Source organism: Oryctolagus cuniculus, chromosome 20 (assembly GCF_051225735.1).
Source record: "Oryctolagus cuniculus isolate XC-2025 breed Fujian yellow rabbit chromosome 20, ASM5122573v1, whole genome shotgun sequence".
NCBI lineage: Eukaryota > Metazoa > Chordata > Mammalia > Lagomorpha > Leporidae > Oryctolagus > Oryctolagus cuniculus.
In genome coordinates, this window is record NC_142886.1 from 27504265 (window position 1) to 27520831 (window position 16567).

The 16567-nt window shown below is 58.0% G+C and overlaps 1 protein-coding gene across 6 annotated transcripts in view; it reads left to right on the plus strand.

The window, feature by feature from the left end:
* TMEM63C (transmembrane protein 63C) overlaps positions 1 to 16567 on the plus strand; it is a 67272-nt gene that overhangs the window by 36414 nt on the left and 14291 nt on the right. For 5 of the 6 annotated variants that reach the window (XM_002719631.6, XM_089322427.1, XM_089322426.1 and 2 more), the window contains 10 exons: positions 1494 to 1531; positions 7038 to 7180; positions 8793 to 8841; positions 10706 to 10814; positions 11981 to 12054; positions 12657 to 12737; positions 12849 to 12972; positions 13552 to 13685; positions 14942 to 15064; positions 15386 to 15539. In XM_002719631.6, coding sequence (XP_002719677.2) covers positions 1494 to 1531; positions 7038 to 7180; positions 8793 to 8841; positions 10706 to 10814; positions 11981 to 12054; positions 12657 to 12737; positions 12849 to 12972; positions 13552 to 13685; positions 14942 to 15064; positions 15386 to 15539 — 1029 coding nt within the window. Of the gene's footprint in view, positions 1 to 1183; positions 1328 to 1493; positions 1532 to 7037; positions 7181 to 8792; positions 8842 to 10705; positions 10815 to 11980; positions 12055 to 12656; positions 12738 to 12848; positions 12973 to 13551; positions 13686 to 14941; positions 15065 to 15385; positions 15540 to 16567 lie in introns of those variants that run through there. The other variant, XM_089322429.1, reaches the window with a different exon arrangement.

A 16567-nucleotide genomic window follows, 5' to 3' on the forward strand; every position in this document is an offset into this window, starting at 1 on the left:
GACGGCCCATGTCCCCACTGTGCCAGCCCCTCCCCTGCTCTGACCCACCCCTGGCTGGCTGTCTCTATCCCCGCTCCCCGAGGGCACAGCTGGGGAAATGGTGTCCCTGCAGTGGGCACCCTTCCTGCCCTCAGTCACCCTGACACAGGAAGGGGACTTCCGAGGTGGCCCCTGTGCCGACGCAGTGAGGCATTTCCTGGTTTCCTCGTGGCCTCCTTTTGGGAAACATGCCTTCCCCAGTCCTTGGGGTTCCGTGTGACTGTGGACCACGTGGGCCCGCCCGGCTCCCTCAAGTGCACATCACCCACAGGGGGCCCACCAGGAGCTGCTCCCCCGTCCATAAGCCCTCTGGGATGCCAGAAGCAAGCGTGTGCAGTCACTTAACCAGCCACCAGAGGGGGCGGATTTCAGAGTCCCTGGCCCCAGCCCACCCCCGGACGCCTGCCCAGACCACCTCCCTCTGTAGCCCCCTCCAGTCTCCCCGTGGCGGAGGCTGACTTTCCCTCACCCAGAAACTCTAGACGCCCGAGAGGAAGGCGCCTCATCAGGACAGGACTCGCGGAGACAAGAGAAGACGCCCAGCTCCCTGCGGTTCACAAAGCAAAGCATCACTTTTGGCTTAAGTGTGGAGAACTTAAGCGGCTGCAGGCACGGCTTGATCCAGGGAGTTCAGTAATGCCACCGGGACCCCTCTCTGACCCTCTGCTCTGAGCTGCATGTTTTTCTCAGAGACGTCCCTGCGTGTGGCCACTGCAGGCTTCATGTTGTTGCCAAGGAGCCCTCTGTCTGCCCACGCCCACATCCGTCCCCTTGAGAGAACTTTAAATCTATTTTATTTGAGAGGCCCACAGACACACACAGAGGGACAGATACACAGAAAGAGTGCCCCTTGTTTCCCGAATGCCCACAGCAGCCAGGAGCTGGGAACGCCACCCAGGTGTCTCACGTGGCTGGCAGGGACTCCACTACTTAGACCATCACTGCCGCCTCCCAGGGGGTGCATTGGCGGGAAGCTGGGATCAGGAGCGGAGCCGGGACCAAGCCCAGGCTCTCCCATATGGGATGTGACCATCCCAGGTGACATCTGAACTGCTAGGCAATCCCACCCTGCCCCCCCACCCACCCACACACACACACGAGAACCGTTACGGACTCAGTTTGAGGCAAGTTCTCCTTGTCCGTCTGATGGTGGAAGCACTGCCCTGCCCGATGGACAGACCACATGCCTCTGGGAGGGGCTTTTCCCAGCAGGAAGCAGCGCATGGGCCCCTGGAAGGAGTCCCTCCCTCCCTGCAGCACAAGGCCCGCCTTCAGGGGCCAGTTTCTGGTAACAGGAGGGCGGGAGACAGCGCCTGAGCTGACAGCAGACTGAGCCTTGGGGTCTTTCCTGGGAAGGAGGCCCTGTGGACGCGGGGGCAGCTGCCTCTGACCCCCCGCCCTCGCCCTGTCCCTCCGCTGCCGGAATTTCTCACGCGCCTCTCGTTTTCCCGCAGGGCTTCTGTTCCTGGTTCTTCAACAGCATCACCATGAAGTAAGTGCCTGAGCTCTGTGAGCCTGTGACAGTGTGGCTGGGGGAGGGGGCGCCTGCTGCAGGAGCTGGCAGCCCCCAGCCCAGGGTGACGGGGCCTGAGCTCTGCACCCCTGCCCCTTGACCCGGTGCATGCTTTACAGGGTTACGGCTGGTGAGCTGGGAACCTCCCGTAATCCAGAGAAGGACCGTGTTTAGTTATTTGTTTCTATTTGGAAGGCAGAGACAGATATCTTCCATCTGCTGGTCCGCTCTCCAAAAGCTGGCAACAGCGGGGCTGGGCCAGACCCAAGCCAGGAGTCTGAACTCCATCTGGGTCTCCCTTGCGGGTGGCAGGGACTCAGCTACCTGAACCACACCTGCTACCTCCCAGGGGCTGCATCAGAAGTGGAGTAGTGATTTGAACTCGGACTTTCTGATACGGTGTTGAGGTTGATTCGTCCTGAGAGGAGGAGCGTGGTGGGGGCAAGAGGCACGGAGTCACCACACAGACCCCGGGAGTAGGGTGAAAGTGGGCCAGAGGCAAGCAGCCCAAAGACTCGTTTATTTCAGTTGGTACAGCAGCTTAAATAGCCAAAGCAGCCAATCTGGTCAAGGGGCGGTTTATGCCCTAACCGATCACAGCCTGTTGCCAGGCAGGCTCCGTTTGCCATGTGGTTTCCAAAGCCATCCAATCACAGCCTGTTGTCAGGCAGGCTCCGTTGCCAGGTGGGTTTCAAAGGCATACCTGAGTAATGACGCTTGTTTGCCAGCGGCCATCTTGGCATGGCCTTCTCATTCCACCACATTTCCCCCTTTTCGTTTATTTTTGAGCAACGGGAGGCATGATTCTTGACCACACCATTGTTGACCCCGTTTCCATGTAGTCTCCGTTCGCAGCTGTGCCTGTCTTAGGTTGTCCCCCAGGGGATCTTACCAGTCAAACAGGAAACCACAGGAGCGCTTGCTCAGATGGGGGTGGGAATGAGAAACAATGGTAATCAGGAATGGCGTGACCGCATGCAGGCTGTGGGCCGTTCGAGTGGCTGACCAGAGCTAGTGAGGTATAAAACAGTAACGGATGTGGCTGTGGGCAGTTCCTCAGGGTAGGATGATAGGGCAGGTGCATCTGCTAACAAGGCAGACTCTCAGTCTTGTTCAGCTGGTTCTGATTGACTGTCAGTTGCAGGCTTGATGTTTCTGGCTGGTACCCAAATGGGCTGTCCCGCATTCTCTGGAAAGACACAAGCAATACGGGATGGGGGGCGTGTCCCAAGCAGCAATTAACCCCTGCTTATACAAATACTTCTGAGAACTCTCTCAGCCTCTGCACTTGGGTAACAGAGGGACGGCTCCCCACCCCCCGCCTTCTGGATTTCTTAATGCCAGACCCCAGGTGGCAAGGACACAGACCCCACTCATCTGTTTTCTCCCGGTTCCACAACACCCACCAGACACTCCTGCCCAGCACTCACCAGGACTCTGTGCCTCCACTGCTTGTGTGTGTGCACGTGTGCTCATACTTGCACACATGTACACACATACACCTGTATGTGCAGGGCTATCCAACCCTGCATGCTCCTGGGCTCTCCCTGAGTGTCCTGCATCTGTCTCGCCTGGTTCATCCTTTGTTCCCCTCCTCCCAGCTTCCTCTCCTGTCTTGTAACACCTGCTCAGAGGCATGTGCACAGTTGGCCTGGGTGGGTCTTCTTTTGGCAGAGGCTCATGGGACTTCTTCCTCTAGGTGCCTCCACACCCACCACCAGTGGTCAGCTCTGCTGAGTTCCTCTCTTGGCCATAAGACTCCACCCCACCCCCAGGAGCCACCAGAGCATGTTTTCTGAGACCCGCCCAAGGGTCTGTGGCTCTGGCAGGCGTCAGGCACCCAATCAAGGCCCTGGGGCTCCCAAGCCGGGCCTAGAACTGCGGCTTCTAGTATTTGACTGTGGACCCCCTGATGGGGGCTCCTGTGGCTCTAGACTCCGGGGCTTCCGCATCCATCAGAGTCTGCAGGAAGTGACGCGACTACTTTGCGTGGTTGTAGAATTGGCCTCCTTACTCACAGCCGGATGTGGGTGTGGAGAGGGGTGACCGCTCCTTGGCTTCTCCGGCTTTGCTCGAACGTGGGTTAAATCAGGGTAAATCCACTTTCACTGAGAAACATGAAGTCCACCTCCGGTCTCTCACGCCCCTCCCTGTGCCACCCTTCCACTTTCCATGGAGGGTGCCACGGCTCCCGGGGAATTTTACCTCCTATAAGTGATTATTGTTGTAGTTTTTAAGGTAACCAATGATGTGTATTAGCACTGCAGCCTGTGTAAAGCACTGTGGAGCCCTCGGGGGCTGCAGCCGCTGCCTGTCACTTCCTGGGGGCTGGCAGATCCCTGAATGACAGTCAGGGGCATGGTGCAAAGCCCTTGCATGGACCAGAGGAGATGGAAATTGGGGCGAGGGGGCTCCCCTCAGGTGTGGAAGGAAAGGCATCCCTGGGGGCAGTTTGAGGCTGCCTCTGCAGATTTCCTCCACAGCGGCTCATGCATCCGTGGAAGTGTGCACAGGGTGAGAGCGAGTGTGATGTGGGCGGTGGAGCGCGTGCTGAGTGTAGGACAGAACCCAGGTGGGAGGTGTGTCCATGTGCACCTGGGAGTGTGGAGTAAGATCCAGGTCCTATGTTGGCGCCTGTTCGTGTGCAGCTGTTGGTGTGTGCATGCCTGGGCCTGCAGGTCAGTGTGCACAACCATGTGTGTGTCCGTCCCCCCCCCCCCGATGCCCACCAAAAAGTTTCTGTCTCAGAGACCCTGCCATGGGGAGTGCATTGTCTGACGACAGGAAGTGCAGCATTGCACCATGCACTCCGCAGCCCCTGACAGCGCTGTCATAGAAACCGTCTTTTTTTTTTTTTTTTAAAGATTTATTTATTTATTTGAAAGGCAGAGAGAGAGAGAAAGATCTTCCATCTGCTGGTTCACTCCCCCAAACAGTTGCAATGGTGGGAGCCAGATCAGTCCGAGACCAGGAGCCTAGAACTCCATCTGGGTCTTCCATGTGGGTGGCAGGGTGCCAAGCACCTGGGCCATCTTCTGCTGCTTTCCCTGCAGCATTAGCAGGGAGCCTGTTGAGCCGCGGCGCTGGCTGTAGACTACCTGAGTTTGATGCCCAGCTCTGATTCCGGACTCCAGCTTCCTGCTAATTCAGACCCTGGGAGGCAGCAGGTGATGGCTCAAATACTTGGGTCCCTGCCACATACATGGAAGACCTGTACTGTATATGTGGCTCCTGGCTTCAGCCTGTCCCAGCCTGGTCATTGTGGGTATTTGGGGAGGGAATCAGTGGCTGGGAGTTTTTTTTTTTCTCTCTCTCTCTCTCTTTCTCTCGGATAAATTTCTTTGAAAAATTTTAAAAGGAGATGAGAAAGAAAAGACAATACATACAAAAATTCTCTAGAAAGAGGAGGAGGGGAGGGAAGAGATTAGAGCAGACAGAAAATGATGGTGAGTGGCAGGGTGATTGGGTGGAAGGCCATGGTGGAGGGAAAGAGGAGATACCCCAGTGCAAGTCCTGGCCCAGGAAGCAAATTCCACCTCCCTCCTTTTTTAACTAAAAAAATTTATTTACGTGAGAGGCAGAGAGAGAGAGAGAGAGGGAGGGAGAGAAAGAGAGAGAAAGAGAAATAGCTCCCGTCTGCTGGTTCACTGTCCAAATACTTTCAGTGGCCAGGCTGGACTAGGCCAAAGCCAGAGGCTGGTAGCTCAATCCAGATGTCCCACATAGGTTGCTGGGACCCAACTACTTGAGACTCCCAGGGTCTGCCCTGGTGGGAAACCAGAACCAAACCAAAGGCAGGGATCCAACTCAGGTACTTCCAGGTGGGAGGTGGGTATCCCAATTGGTATCTTAATGTCCTGGTCTCACACCACCCCCAGGAGGCAAATTCTTGCATCCCGCCTAGCCCTCTGCATTCCCCACCTGATTGGAGGCCGTGGGAGAGAGCCCTGCCTCGCACGCTGCTCCTACCTGCAGTCACCAAGCCCAACCAGCACACCAAGAAGCTGACGGACAGGAAGTAACCAGAATGCATAATCATCATCAGCTTCTATGATGAGATTGTGGGCAATTCATTTTCTTCTTGTTTGTATTTTCCTAAGTGTTACAAGGACATGTGCTTGGAAATCTTACAAGTGAAGTGTGACACCTGTACAGAGAAGCGTGCAGCTCAGCTCTCAACTCAAAACCTATGCCGCCACCACCCTGATTGGGAATTACGACACCATCAATACCCATGAGCCCTCCCTCACTCTCTCCAGTCCCCTCCCCTCCCCCATTCTCCAAAAGTAGTCAGGGTTCTGATTCCTGACTCTAAAACTCAATCTGGCCTATTTTTGAACTTTATATATGGAGTCATACAGAAGGTGTTGTTTGTGCCGAGTGTGTTTCATAGCATTGTGGTTGCAAGGTGCAGCCCTGGCTCATTCATTTTTATCACTGTATACTGTTGCATTACACAGATCACGATTCTGCGTCCATTTCACCTGTGGTAGACATTTAGGTTATTTCCAGTTTGGGGAGATTAGAAATAATTTGTCTATGAGATTCTTAAGCAGTTGTCTTGATGCACAGGCCATGTTTCTCCTGCGTATAAATCTAGGAGTGGAGCTGCCGGGTCTGGGTTGTGCCCATATTCACTTTCATAGGCATGGCCGACTCTTCTCCAGCAGGCTGTGCCAGTGTATGGACTCATGAGTGTAAGATGTTCCCATGCCCAGCACGCGGTGTGGCCCGCCTTTCTAACACTGGCCTGTCAGTGTAGTTACCTCATTGTGGTTTCCAATGTTCCTTTTTGATGTAAGGAATTACACAGCTCGTCCTTAGCAGGGTGCATGTCAATATTGCTAATTTTTTTTTTGACAGGCAGAGTTAGACAGTGAGAGAGAGAGACAGAGAGAAAGGTCTTCCTTCCGTTGGTTCACCCCCCAAAATAGGTGCTATGGCTGGTGCGAGCACCGATCCAAAGCCAGGAGCCAGGTGCTTCCTCCTGGTCTCCCATGGGGTGCAGGGCCCAAGCACTTGGGCCATCCCCAACTGCACTCCCGGGCCACAGCAGAGAGCTGGCCTGGAAGAGGGGCAACCGGGACAGAATCCGGCGCCCCAACCGGGACTAGAACCTGGGGTGCCGGCACCGCAGGCAGAGGATTAGCCTAGTGAGCCACGGTGCCAGCCAATATTGCTAGTCTTTTGTCCAGTGCAAGCGCTCACAATGCTTTGAAGAGTAACAAAAGGACTGAGGAGTGCTGGATATCAAGAGTGCTTCTGGGCTGCTCAGTGTTTGTCTCACAGCTCTGCCTTTGATATGGGTGTGGGATTCAGGCAAAAACACTGGAGGCACGAGAGAGGCAATGGAGGAGACGGTTCTGCCAAAGCAGGAGTGTCATTTGAGGGTGGGCGGTAACCTCTGCCTTTCCTCTGCCTCCCCCTGCCTGGGACTGTGGCCACACTGGCTCCTGAAGAATGTTCCTGTTTGTGTCTTCTCCAGGGACCGGGATCTGATCAGCAAGTGTGGGGACGACGCCCGCATCTACATCACGTTCCAGTACCACCTCATCGTCTACATGCTCATTCTCTGTATCCCCTCACTGGGAGTCATTTTGCCCATCAACTACAGTGGAAATGTTCTGGGTAGGCGGAGTTCGGGGAGCCTGGGCCTGGGACGGTAGACCTAAGGGGTGGCCTGGGAGTATAGAAGTCTGGATTTGAATTTCACCTCTGGAAGTTAGCTGTGACCCAAAGCCAAGCCATGTAGAGACCAGATACAACACCTGCTTTGTCAGAGTTTGACCCAGGCAGGAGCTGGCACATAGCAGACCCATAGTATTAATTCCGTCTGGGACTGACTGTTCATTCTTAGCCCCACACCAAACCTGGCCAGGTGTTCATGGAAGCCCTTTTAGGAGCTGTGACCCACTGCCAACACCCTTGAACTGGATTTCTCCCTGTCCCCACACTGATGGGTGCAGCACTGTAAGTGCAGGATGGATTGACTTATTTTTAAATTGTATTAGTTTATTTGAGAGACAGAGATCCTCCATCCGCTGGTTCACTCCCCAAATGCTCACAACAGCTGGGGCTGGGCCAGGCTGAAGCTTGGCACTTGGAATGCAATGCAGGTCCCTCACATGGGTGGCAGGGCCCCAGTCACTCGAACCATCACCCAGTGCCTCCGGGGTGTGCAGTGGCAGGAAGCTGGAAGCAGGAGCAGAGCCTCGTGGGATGCAGGCATCCCGACCTCCGGCTCACCCACTGGGCCTCACACCTGCAGTGCAGGATCTGTTTCTCAGGACTTCTCCTGCACTTGTAACAGAGTGAGTCCTCTTGACCGAAAAGTATCGTGGCTGAAGGCCTGACTTCAAAGACAGGAGAAATCTTGACTCCACGACTTTTGCCCACTTCTGTGCCCCAGGAAATGCCTTTGTCCAAGCTAACAGATGAATTGATCTGCTGTTTGGCAGATCAGTCCCCCCAGGCCTTGGTTTCCTCAGCTGTCTTGGGGACTGTGAGATAACGAACGTGTCGGGTGCCCAGCACAGAGCCAGACGCACCATAGGTGCTAATGCGCAGCAGCAGTGAGTCCCACTCACGAGACAGCCTGTGTGAGGCTTGCACCTCTGGATGGCATCAGACAGCACCCGAGGTGGCCCAGCTGGCAGTGCCCTTCACCGTGACTCCTGGTTTCACTACCGACTTCGCCTTGGCCAGATGCAGACCGTAATTAATTCAGTGGAGCACAGGGGGTATCCGTGCCACCCAGTCCTGCTGCCACAGTGGATCACCTCTGAGTCCCTTTCTCTCCTGAGAGCCAGGCTGTCGGCAGTGATAACACAGGCAGGATTTACGAAACCCGGAACTGTCTGAGCTACTAGTGCACTTAGCCAGGACTCTCTCGGTTTGAATGAGGCAGCCTCACATGTTCTGGAGTTTGGGACTCTTGTAATGACAGTTGCCAGTGGCCTTGGCATTGCTAATTGCATCATCTGCTCATGGCCAGCTCCTTCAGTAATACTCCTGGGCCCTGGGGACACCCCGCAGAGACTTGTCTCACTCGGTGGCCGAGAGCCCCATCGGCGATCCCAGGGAGAATGATGTTTTTGTTGGAAGTTGGGGGCGAGCTCTGGGGGACCCTAAGAAAAAGCAGGGCATAGACCCCAAGTGTTCATTCGGGAACCTTAAATTCTGATGCCCTGGGGCTATCAAACAGCCAGGCCTCAAGGTCAGCAACTTTCTTCTCTTTCAGACTGGAATAGTCACTTTGGCCGGACCACCATTGTCAATGTGCCCACAGAGTAGGTACCTGACCTCACCTTCCATCCTACTGACTGGGGCGAGGGGGGCTGTGGGGTGAGCACCACTTGCTGATCAGGATCAGAAAGGCCTGGAATCCCTGGGAAGCCACAGTCGGAGGGGAATGGGTTCTCTTGGTGGGGCATCCCCTTCTGCCATGAGTGGCACCACCCAGACTGCGTGGAGAAATTGTCCTATTTGCTTAGGACGTCCAGCTCCTAAGAGATTAGGACCCTGAAGTGAGGGGAGGTCCCAGTCAGCCCTCCATGAGTGAACCGTGGACTTGACAGTCCTCCCCCTGGCTCCCGTAGTGTGGGAGGGAAGAAGGGATAGGAATCACGTGACCTAGGTCCGTGCCTCGCCTCTGCCATTCACCATCCCTGGATGTGGGGCAGTGCACCTGTCACCTTCGAGCTTCCGTCCTCTTTTGTGGTGGAGGAAGTGGTGCTGGACCCGACCACTAAACCCTTCCCCTCACAGTCCAGGATCCTGGGGGTTTTAACCTCAGCCACCCTGACCACGGGCCCAATCAATGTGTACTGAGCCACGTGTGGCCCTACTGGGTCATGCTGAGACCCACCGGTTGTCTTGGCCTACCTGCCGGGAAGGCTACAGAAGCAGTAGAGGGATTTCACACATTCATCTCCCACCCCTCCCCCTGAACACCCCGTCCCTATGCCCTTCATGCTCCTGCCACACACCTGGGGACAGGCCAGGTTAGACCAAACTGTCCAAGCAGCTGATCGGGCCATGACACCCTCTTACCTCCTCTCCTACACCCTCCCCCCAGCTGCTAACCAGAGCAGAGCATCCAACTTCTGTCCCGGGCTAAGGGTGGCTACACATTCCCAACAAGAAGTCAGTCCTCGTAGCGGCACTGTGACCCTTTGGCATCCCTGGCTCCCTGCAGCAGAGGGCTGGAGTGTTCTTTAGAGATCACGCACCCTTCGCCTCTCTCTGGAAACTAGGGCTGAGCTTCTAGCCGTGCAGAATGGCAAGTGTGAGTCAGGCGCTGGGACAGGGTGGAGAAGGTATTTGGTTTTTCGTTTTTGTTTTGTTTTCACTTATTTGAAAAGCAGAGAGACAGAGACAGATAGAGGGAGATCTTCCATCCATTGGTTTACTCCCCAAACACCTGCAACAGCCAGAGCTGAGCCAGGCTGAAGCCAGGAGCCCAGAGCTGGAGCCAGCTCTCCCATGTCGGGGCAGGAACCTAAGCTCTGGAGCCGTCACCTGCTGCCTCCCAGGCAGCCCTAGCAGGAAGCTGCATCAGAAGGGGAGCCGAGACTTGCTCCCCGGCACTCTGATAGGGGATGCGAGTTTCCCAAGTGGTGTCTTAACCTCTCCACCAAACGCCCACTCAAAAAAAAAAAGGTGCTTTGAAGCAAGGTGGCCTTTCTCTCCTCAAACCACACCAGTACTGGGGACTGTGTTTCTGAACAGTAATTCTGGTCAGATGCCATGGGCTTATCCCAGAACTGCAAGCAGGGATGGCAGGTAGGGCCCGAGCCACTGCCCCTTCAGCCCAGGAGAGGCAAGCAAACCCATTGGTCCTCCTCCCTCTGGGCCCACATGCGACCCGTGTCCCTGCTCCTGGGCCTGCGGGGCAGCTGCAGGGCCTGAGCCATGGCGGGTGTAGAACCGCATGGCAGTAGGGACACTCGGGGCGCCCTCTCAGTACTGCGACCACTCCGAGTGACCTTGGGCAGGTCACCTGTCCCCAGGGCAGTGAGGATGATCACAGAAGTCCTGAGTAGCCCTGGGGGCAGTGATGGCGAGGAGGGGTCCAGGGAGCCCGGTGCGATGGAGAGGGCCGGGGGCCCGGGAAGCCAGCAGCACGGCCCACGCACACTCTCCTCCTGGCAGGAGCAAGCTCCTCTGGCTGCACAGCCTCTTCGCTTTCCTGTATTTCATCCTCAACTTCGTGTTCATGGCTCGTCACTGCATGGGGTTTGTACCCAGGGCAAGCCAAAAGGTGAGTAAGCGACAAGCTCCCCAGGCCACTCCCCCAGCCTCAGGGATGTCCCGACTGGGCCCGTCCTGGGGGCTAGGGTCTCACCGGAGCAGAGCCCAGCTGCCTCCTCTTAGCCCTGGTAGATAATCACCTGCTCCTCCTGCACCCCACCTCACCATCCAGCAGCTAAAGGGTTAGCAATGCCCTCGGGTCTGAGCGGTGAGAGCGTGGCAGGACTGCGGGGTGACTGCCCACGCCCTGCCCCTCCTGAGCAGCGCTGAGGACTGTTGTCCGGGAGGCGATCACAGGGGAAGCCGCTAGGGGAGTGAGGAGTGAGCAGTGTGCAGTGCTTAGCCCCCCGCGGACAGTGGGAGCGGGAGTAGAACACACGGACCCCCACGGGAGCAGCCAGGTGTCTTTCCACCAACTCCCTGTCCACGACTGGTTGAGAGCTGTGTTTGGGGGCTTGAACCCCTCTCCACTTTTTGCCCGCGCACAAGCCCAACTCGCTTCTAAGGCCAGGAGGGTGCAACCTTTGGTGTGCAGAGGTGAACGCCGAGGGGCCTTGGGTGAGCACTGGCACTGCCACCTGTCCAGCTCAGCGCCAGGCGCAAGGGGAGGAGCCCCTAGGCTGTGCGGCTCTGGTGGGGAGGGCAGCAGCGAGGAGGCACGTCCTTGGTGCCCAGCTTCAGCCTTGCAAAGATTCCGAGGCGTGGTATCAGCACGAAGGCTGCCCATGCTGAGGCCTGATGCGCAGTAACCCGCCCACGGTGCAGCCCACATGCCCTGACAAGTTACCCAGCATGCTGCAGCCCGCCAGGCCCATGAGCCTGGACGCCCCTGACCACTCCCTCGGCAGCTTTGCTGTCACCGGAAGCTCCTGCGAGACCCCCGTGTCTTGTTGAAGATGTTGGCTCGGGAAGACATTCCCGCCCGGGGAAACATGATCAGAGCCTCCCCCAGCCTCTCTCCAGAGCCTTGCTCACCGCCCCCACCCCCCCGCCCTGTCCACAGTGGGGGCTCCCAGTTGCTGACTTCAGGGCTGCGGGGCTCAGTGGGGACAAGTGCAAGGAAGCTGGCGCCTGGTGTACTCAGCAGGGAGGCCCTGCTTTCCTGGGGCTCCAAAGACCTGCGTCTCTGGATTCCCGTGCAAAAACAGGCTTCTCTCTCCATTACCCTCCCACCAGGCCACAAGGACGCTGATGATCACCTACGTGCCCACAGACATCCAGGACCCCGAGATCATCATTAAGCACTTCCAGTAAGTGGGTCCTTGGCTGCGTCTTCCCAGAACCCAGCCTGGGTCCTCCTGTAGGCGGGACTTGGCCCGGGATGGTGGGGCCAGGGGCGTCCCGGTGGGGGCTCCCGAGGGTTCTGTTCTAGATCAGCTTTTCCCAGTGTGAAGGGCCACGGGAGCTGGAGGAGGTTCCTGGGGCTGGGGCTTCCTGCGTGGGCTGGCTGTGGTGCGGATGGTGGTCACATCCCCCCGTTGTTCCCGCTCCCGAACCGGGGGAGCCCCTGCCCCACACTATGCAGGGCAGATCGCCTCGAGACTTCTCTCGAGACCCCGGCTCCTAGCAGCAGGGACACTGTCCATGGAGCCAGTTCTCTCTCCGCAGGCCACTCCCTCCTGGGTCCCTGGGGCTGGGCTCTGCCTGCTGGCCCTGTCCCTGGCCCATCTAGTAAGGATATGGCAGCTCTCAGAGTCCAAGTCCTGAAGCAGGTGCAGCCTTAGGAACAAGGCTGAGAACTGGGAACCCCAGGCAGCTGAGCCACACAGGCCTGCAAGCAGGGCAGTGGCAGGGGTGGGGGCGGCACCACCCCGCTCCCAAGCCCACCAAGCCCCCACGTCTGTGGCTGCAGTGAGGCCTATCCAGGGTGCGTGGTGACCAGAGTCCACTTCTGCTACGACGTCAGGACGCTCATTGACTTGGACGATCAGAGGTGAGGCCACAGCGGGGCTTGTTGGGACCTGAGAGGGCCAGGGAGAGGGAGAGCACAGGGCTCCGCCAGCCCCTCACCGGGAGATCCCTGTCCCTTGCCTGCCACTGACAGGCGCCACGCCATGCGGGGCCGGCTCTACTACACGGCCAAGGCCAAGAAGACCGGGAAGGTGATGATCCGCATCCACCCCTGCTCCCGCCTGTGCTTCTGCAAGTGCTGCACCTGCTTCAAAGAGGTAACTGGCACGGGCGGCGGGGCGGCCCTGGCACTGGTGCCTGGCCACTGAGCAGCTGGAGGAGGGAGGGTCTGCCTGGGGACCACCTCCAGAGCAGCCCAGAGAGCCTTGCCCTTCTCTCCCTCTGGTTTCGGGAGAAAAGACCAAAGAGAAAGGCCGGGGAGACCACAGCGGGCTATCGTCAGCTGCCAGGTCTCAGGCTCCCAAGGCTCCAGGCTCCAGCTTTCCTCCGCCCACTGTGGCTGGAAGGGGCCCCAAGACTTGGACACCTGCCTCGGGGCAGGACTGAACTCCAGCTAGGCCAGAAAAGGAATTGTCCCTCTCTTCTGACAATGCTGCCCGCCCACTCCGTCCCTTCTCTGGGTCCTCCCTTTGTCCCGCGTGCCTCACCTTCCGGGTCTCAGGGCAGGGAGCCAATTGCAGAGAGAGCCTCTTCTTCAGACCATCTGGAGGTGGCTTGAAGCCGGCCACACACACACCCCTCCACTCCCGGGCTGCCGAGCTGAGAGGCGCTAGCGGCCGGCAGGGCCTCCCTGGGGTCCCGGCCTCTCCAGCCCTGAGGGCCGCCTCTCGCCCCAGGTAGATGCAGAGCAGTACTACAGCGAGCTGGAGGAGCAGCTGACGGACGAGTTCAATGCCGAGCTCAACCGCGTCCGGCTGAAGCGGCTGGACTTGATCTTCGTCACCTTCCATGACTTCAGGATGGCCAAGCGGTGAGAGCGGCCCCCCTGCTCTGTCACCAGCCCTTCTCCCCACTCCTGCCAGGGACGAGGGGGAGTGCTTCCCTCCCGAGAACCGTGTTCCCACCGCCCCTGAACCACACACTCCATCCAGGCGGCTGCCACCTTGCTTTCCAGGCCATGGCTGCCCGGCTCTGCTTATCTCCAGGGAGGCCCTGGGCTCCCTGCTCTGCCCTTGTTTGGGCACGGAAGTGGTCGGAGCAGCCTTTGACCGCGACTCCTGTCCCGGACGCTGACAAGGGTGATGTCACGTCCCCGCTCTCCCTCACCGTAGTGAGAATCAGGAGCAGAAGCCCTGCTTGGCCTGACCCTCTCGGGCTTCAGGCCCCCCCTGACTTAGAGCCCTCCACCCCAGCGCCTCCTCCAAAGGGAGTGACTTTGAGCCACTCTGGGATGTTCCAGAAGGATCTTTCAGCCTGGGCCAAACAGATGGGAGCTCCAGTATGAATCTCTGCAGGCAACCCCTGCTCCCGGGGGAGCCTGGTTGTGCACAGCACTGTGTCTGCACCCACCCCAGTCCTACAAAGCAGCCAAGACACGAGTTGCAAAGAACTGTGTGCCAGTTTGCAAGTCATTTACCCTCAGACTTACCTGTCCTGCTTGGCTTGCTGTCTCTTCCCTGTTCACCCCCGCTGGGACGCGTGTGCTGTGCAGTGAGTATGTTGTATAAAGCAGTCCACCTATGTACAATACTGTTCATTCTCTGAGCCACAGCCAAGGCTTAATTACGGTAGAATCTGAATTAGGAAGCCCAAGACAGGGCAGCTCCAAGTGCCCACATCCAGCCCCTCTTTGGTTGCATCTGTGAGTACCACGTTAGGAAGCTGTGCAATGGAGATGATTAATTACCAGCTAATTACCCATACACCCAGTGCCAGGCTCACAGAAAGAACTCAATAATTGGTAGCTAAAATTAACACCTCCCTTATGAACCTCAGAGAAAGACCACCCATGTGCCGCCACTGCTGTTGACAGCGCAGGAGGACACTGGGGACCACGTGGTCACCCACCTCCTGCTGGGCATCCTGGGTGCCCCCAAGTGCCCCCTTCCTCCAGATGCTACACATAGGAAGTGTCTGCCTCTGAGGTCCTAGGAGACACAGCCGAGGCCTCCAGACTCTCCAGGAAAGGGGTCTGTCATAGTGGCCCTGGGAGCCTGGCCCGAGACCCTCCCGAGGCTGCCCTCCCACCTCCAGGCCTTTGATTCCACTTCCCTGTCGTCCCCACAGCGTCTTGGAAGATTACAAGTATGTGCAGTGTGCCGTGGCCCCCCAGCAGTCCTCCGTGACCAACACCGTCAGATCCTACCAGTGGAGGGTCACCCAGGCCCCGCACCCCAGAGACATTATCTGGTAAGCCGGCTCCGCCCCTCCCCTCTCCTGAGTGACAGGATGGGTCCTTGTCACCCAACAGAAACTCCCCAGGGGCCAAGACCAGCACTGTTCTTCCCTAGCATGATGGCCTCTGCCCACCCCCAAACTCACCCCGTTCCAAGCCTGGAAGGGTTTTCCTGCGGAAGAAAACTAGATCCGTTTTTGGCTCGTGTGCGCGATGGTGTGATGGAGGGGCGGTCCCTTAGCAGGCAGGAGGCTGAATTAGACCAGCGCAGCTGGGCCTACAGCTGGCTGGGATCCAGGGTCCTGAGCGCGCCCCCTCCTCCCCTCTGTCCCCAGGAAGCACCTGTCTGTCCGACGCTTCTATTGGTGGGCCCGCTTTATCGCAATCAACACCTTCCTCTTCTTCCTTTTCTTCTTCCTCACCACGCCTGCCATCATCATCAACACCATCGACATGTACAACGTCACCCGCCCCATCGAGAAGCTGCAGGTGCCTCCTCGGCTCAGGCCAGGCCTGGGGGTCCCAGGGAGATCAAGGAAGAACTCAGGCGAGGAGGGGATGGGGGCCCACTGGGACAGGGCTCTGAAGTCCAGGCGTTGCCAACGTGGCAGAGTGGAGTGGTGTCAAGGGCAGAGTAGGGAGCCCTTCGTTCTGAAAGGGGGGAATGTGAGTCGTTCCCGCCTCAGTGCCTGGGACTGGAGAGGTAAGGGGAGGGGGAGAGCCGCAGGCAGGTGCTGGGGGGAACTTGGGGGCAGTCCGGTCCAGGTGGGTTCCATTAGCTTGGGTGAGCTGGGGGTGTGCAAAGGGCAGCAGGTGCAGCAGCCTTGTTGTCCCCGAGTTCTCTGGGGCAGAGTTCCTGGTAGGGTGGAGGTGAGGAAGGGAGACCTACAGCCCAACACAGGCGTCAGAAGCGGGTCCTCACATCTGCTGCACTCCCTCACCTGCCCTCCAGGTGGGAGCCCTCTGGCTGAAGTTGGAGGATGGCCCCTGCTGAGAGTCTGGTTCCAGGGCAGCGCTGGCCCAGGTCCCGATTGTGTAATCAGGGCTCCTCTATGGGGTCTGGAAGGCCTGTCCTTCCATGTTGCCGCCATCCCTCTTCCCAGCAATTCACCCATGTGCCCGTGCACACATGCACACAAGCACAAGCACACATGAGCGCACACGCACACACACCCACACACGAGTCAGGCCACGCCACGGCTGTGCACACTGGCCCCCTTCGTCAGCCTCCTAGTAGGCCCCAGGTCCCATCCATCCGCCTGGGGCTTCCTCCTTCACTGGCCCCCCCAGCCACTCACACGACCCGACTGTCAAGTCAGTGGCGCCTGGCCTCTGCTCTGAGACCTGGTAGAGCCACTGACCCTGGCGTGAGGCTGAAGTCTCCAGGGAGGACCAGGGCCGACCCTCCAGTGGCCTCAGCATAGAAGATCATGGGGGTCCTCCTGTGGCCTCATGGGAGCTCCACTTAACCTTGGTTGTCACATCTGCTTCCCTCCAGCCGGGCAGACTCCTGGCCA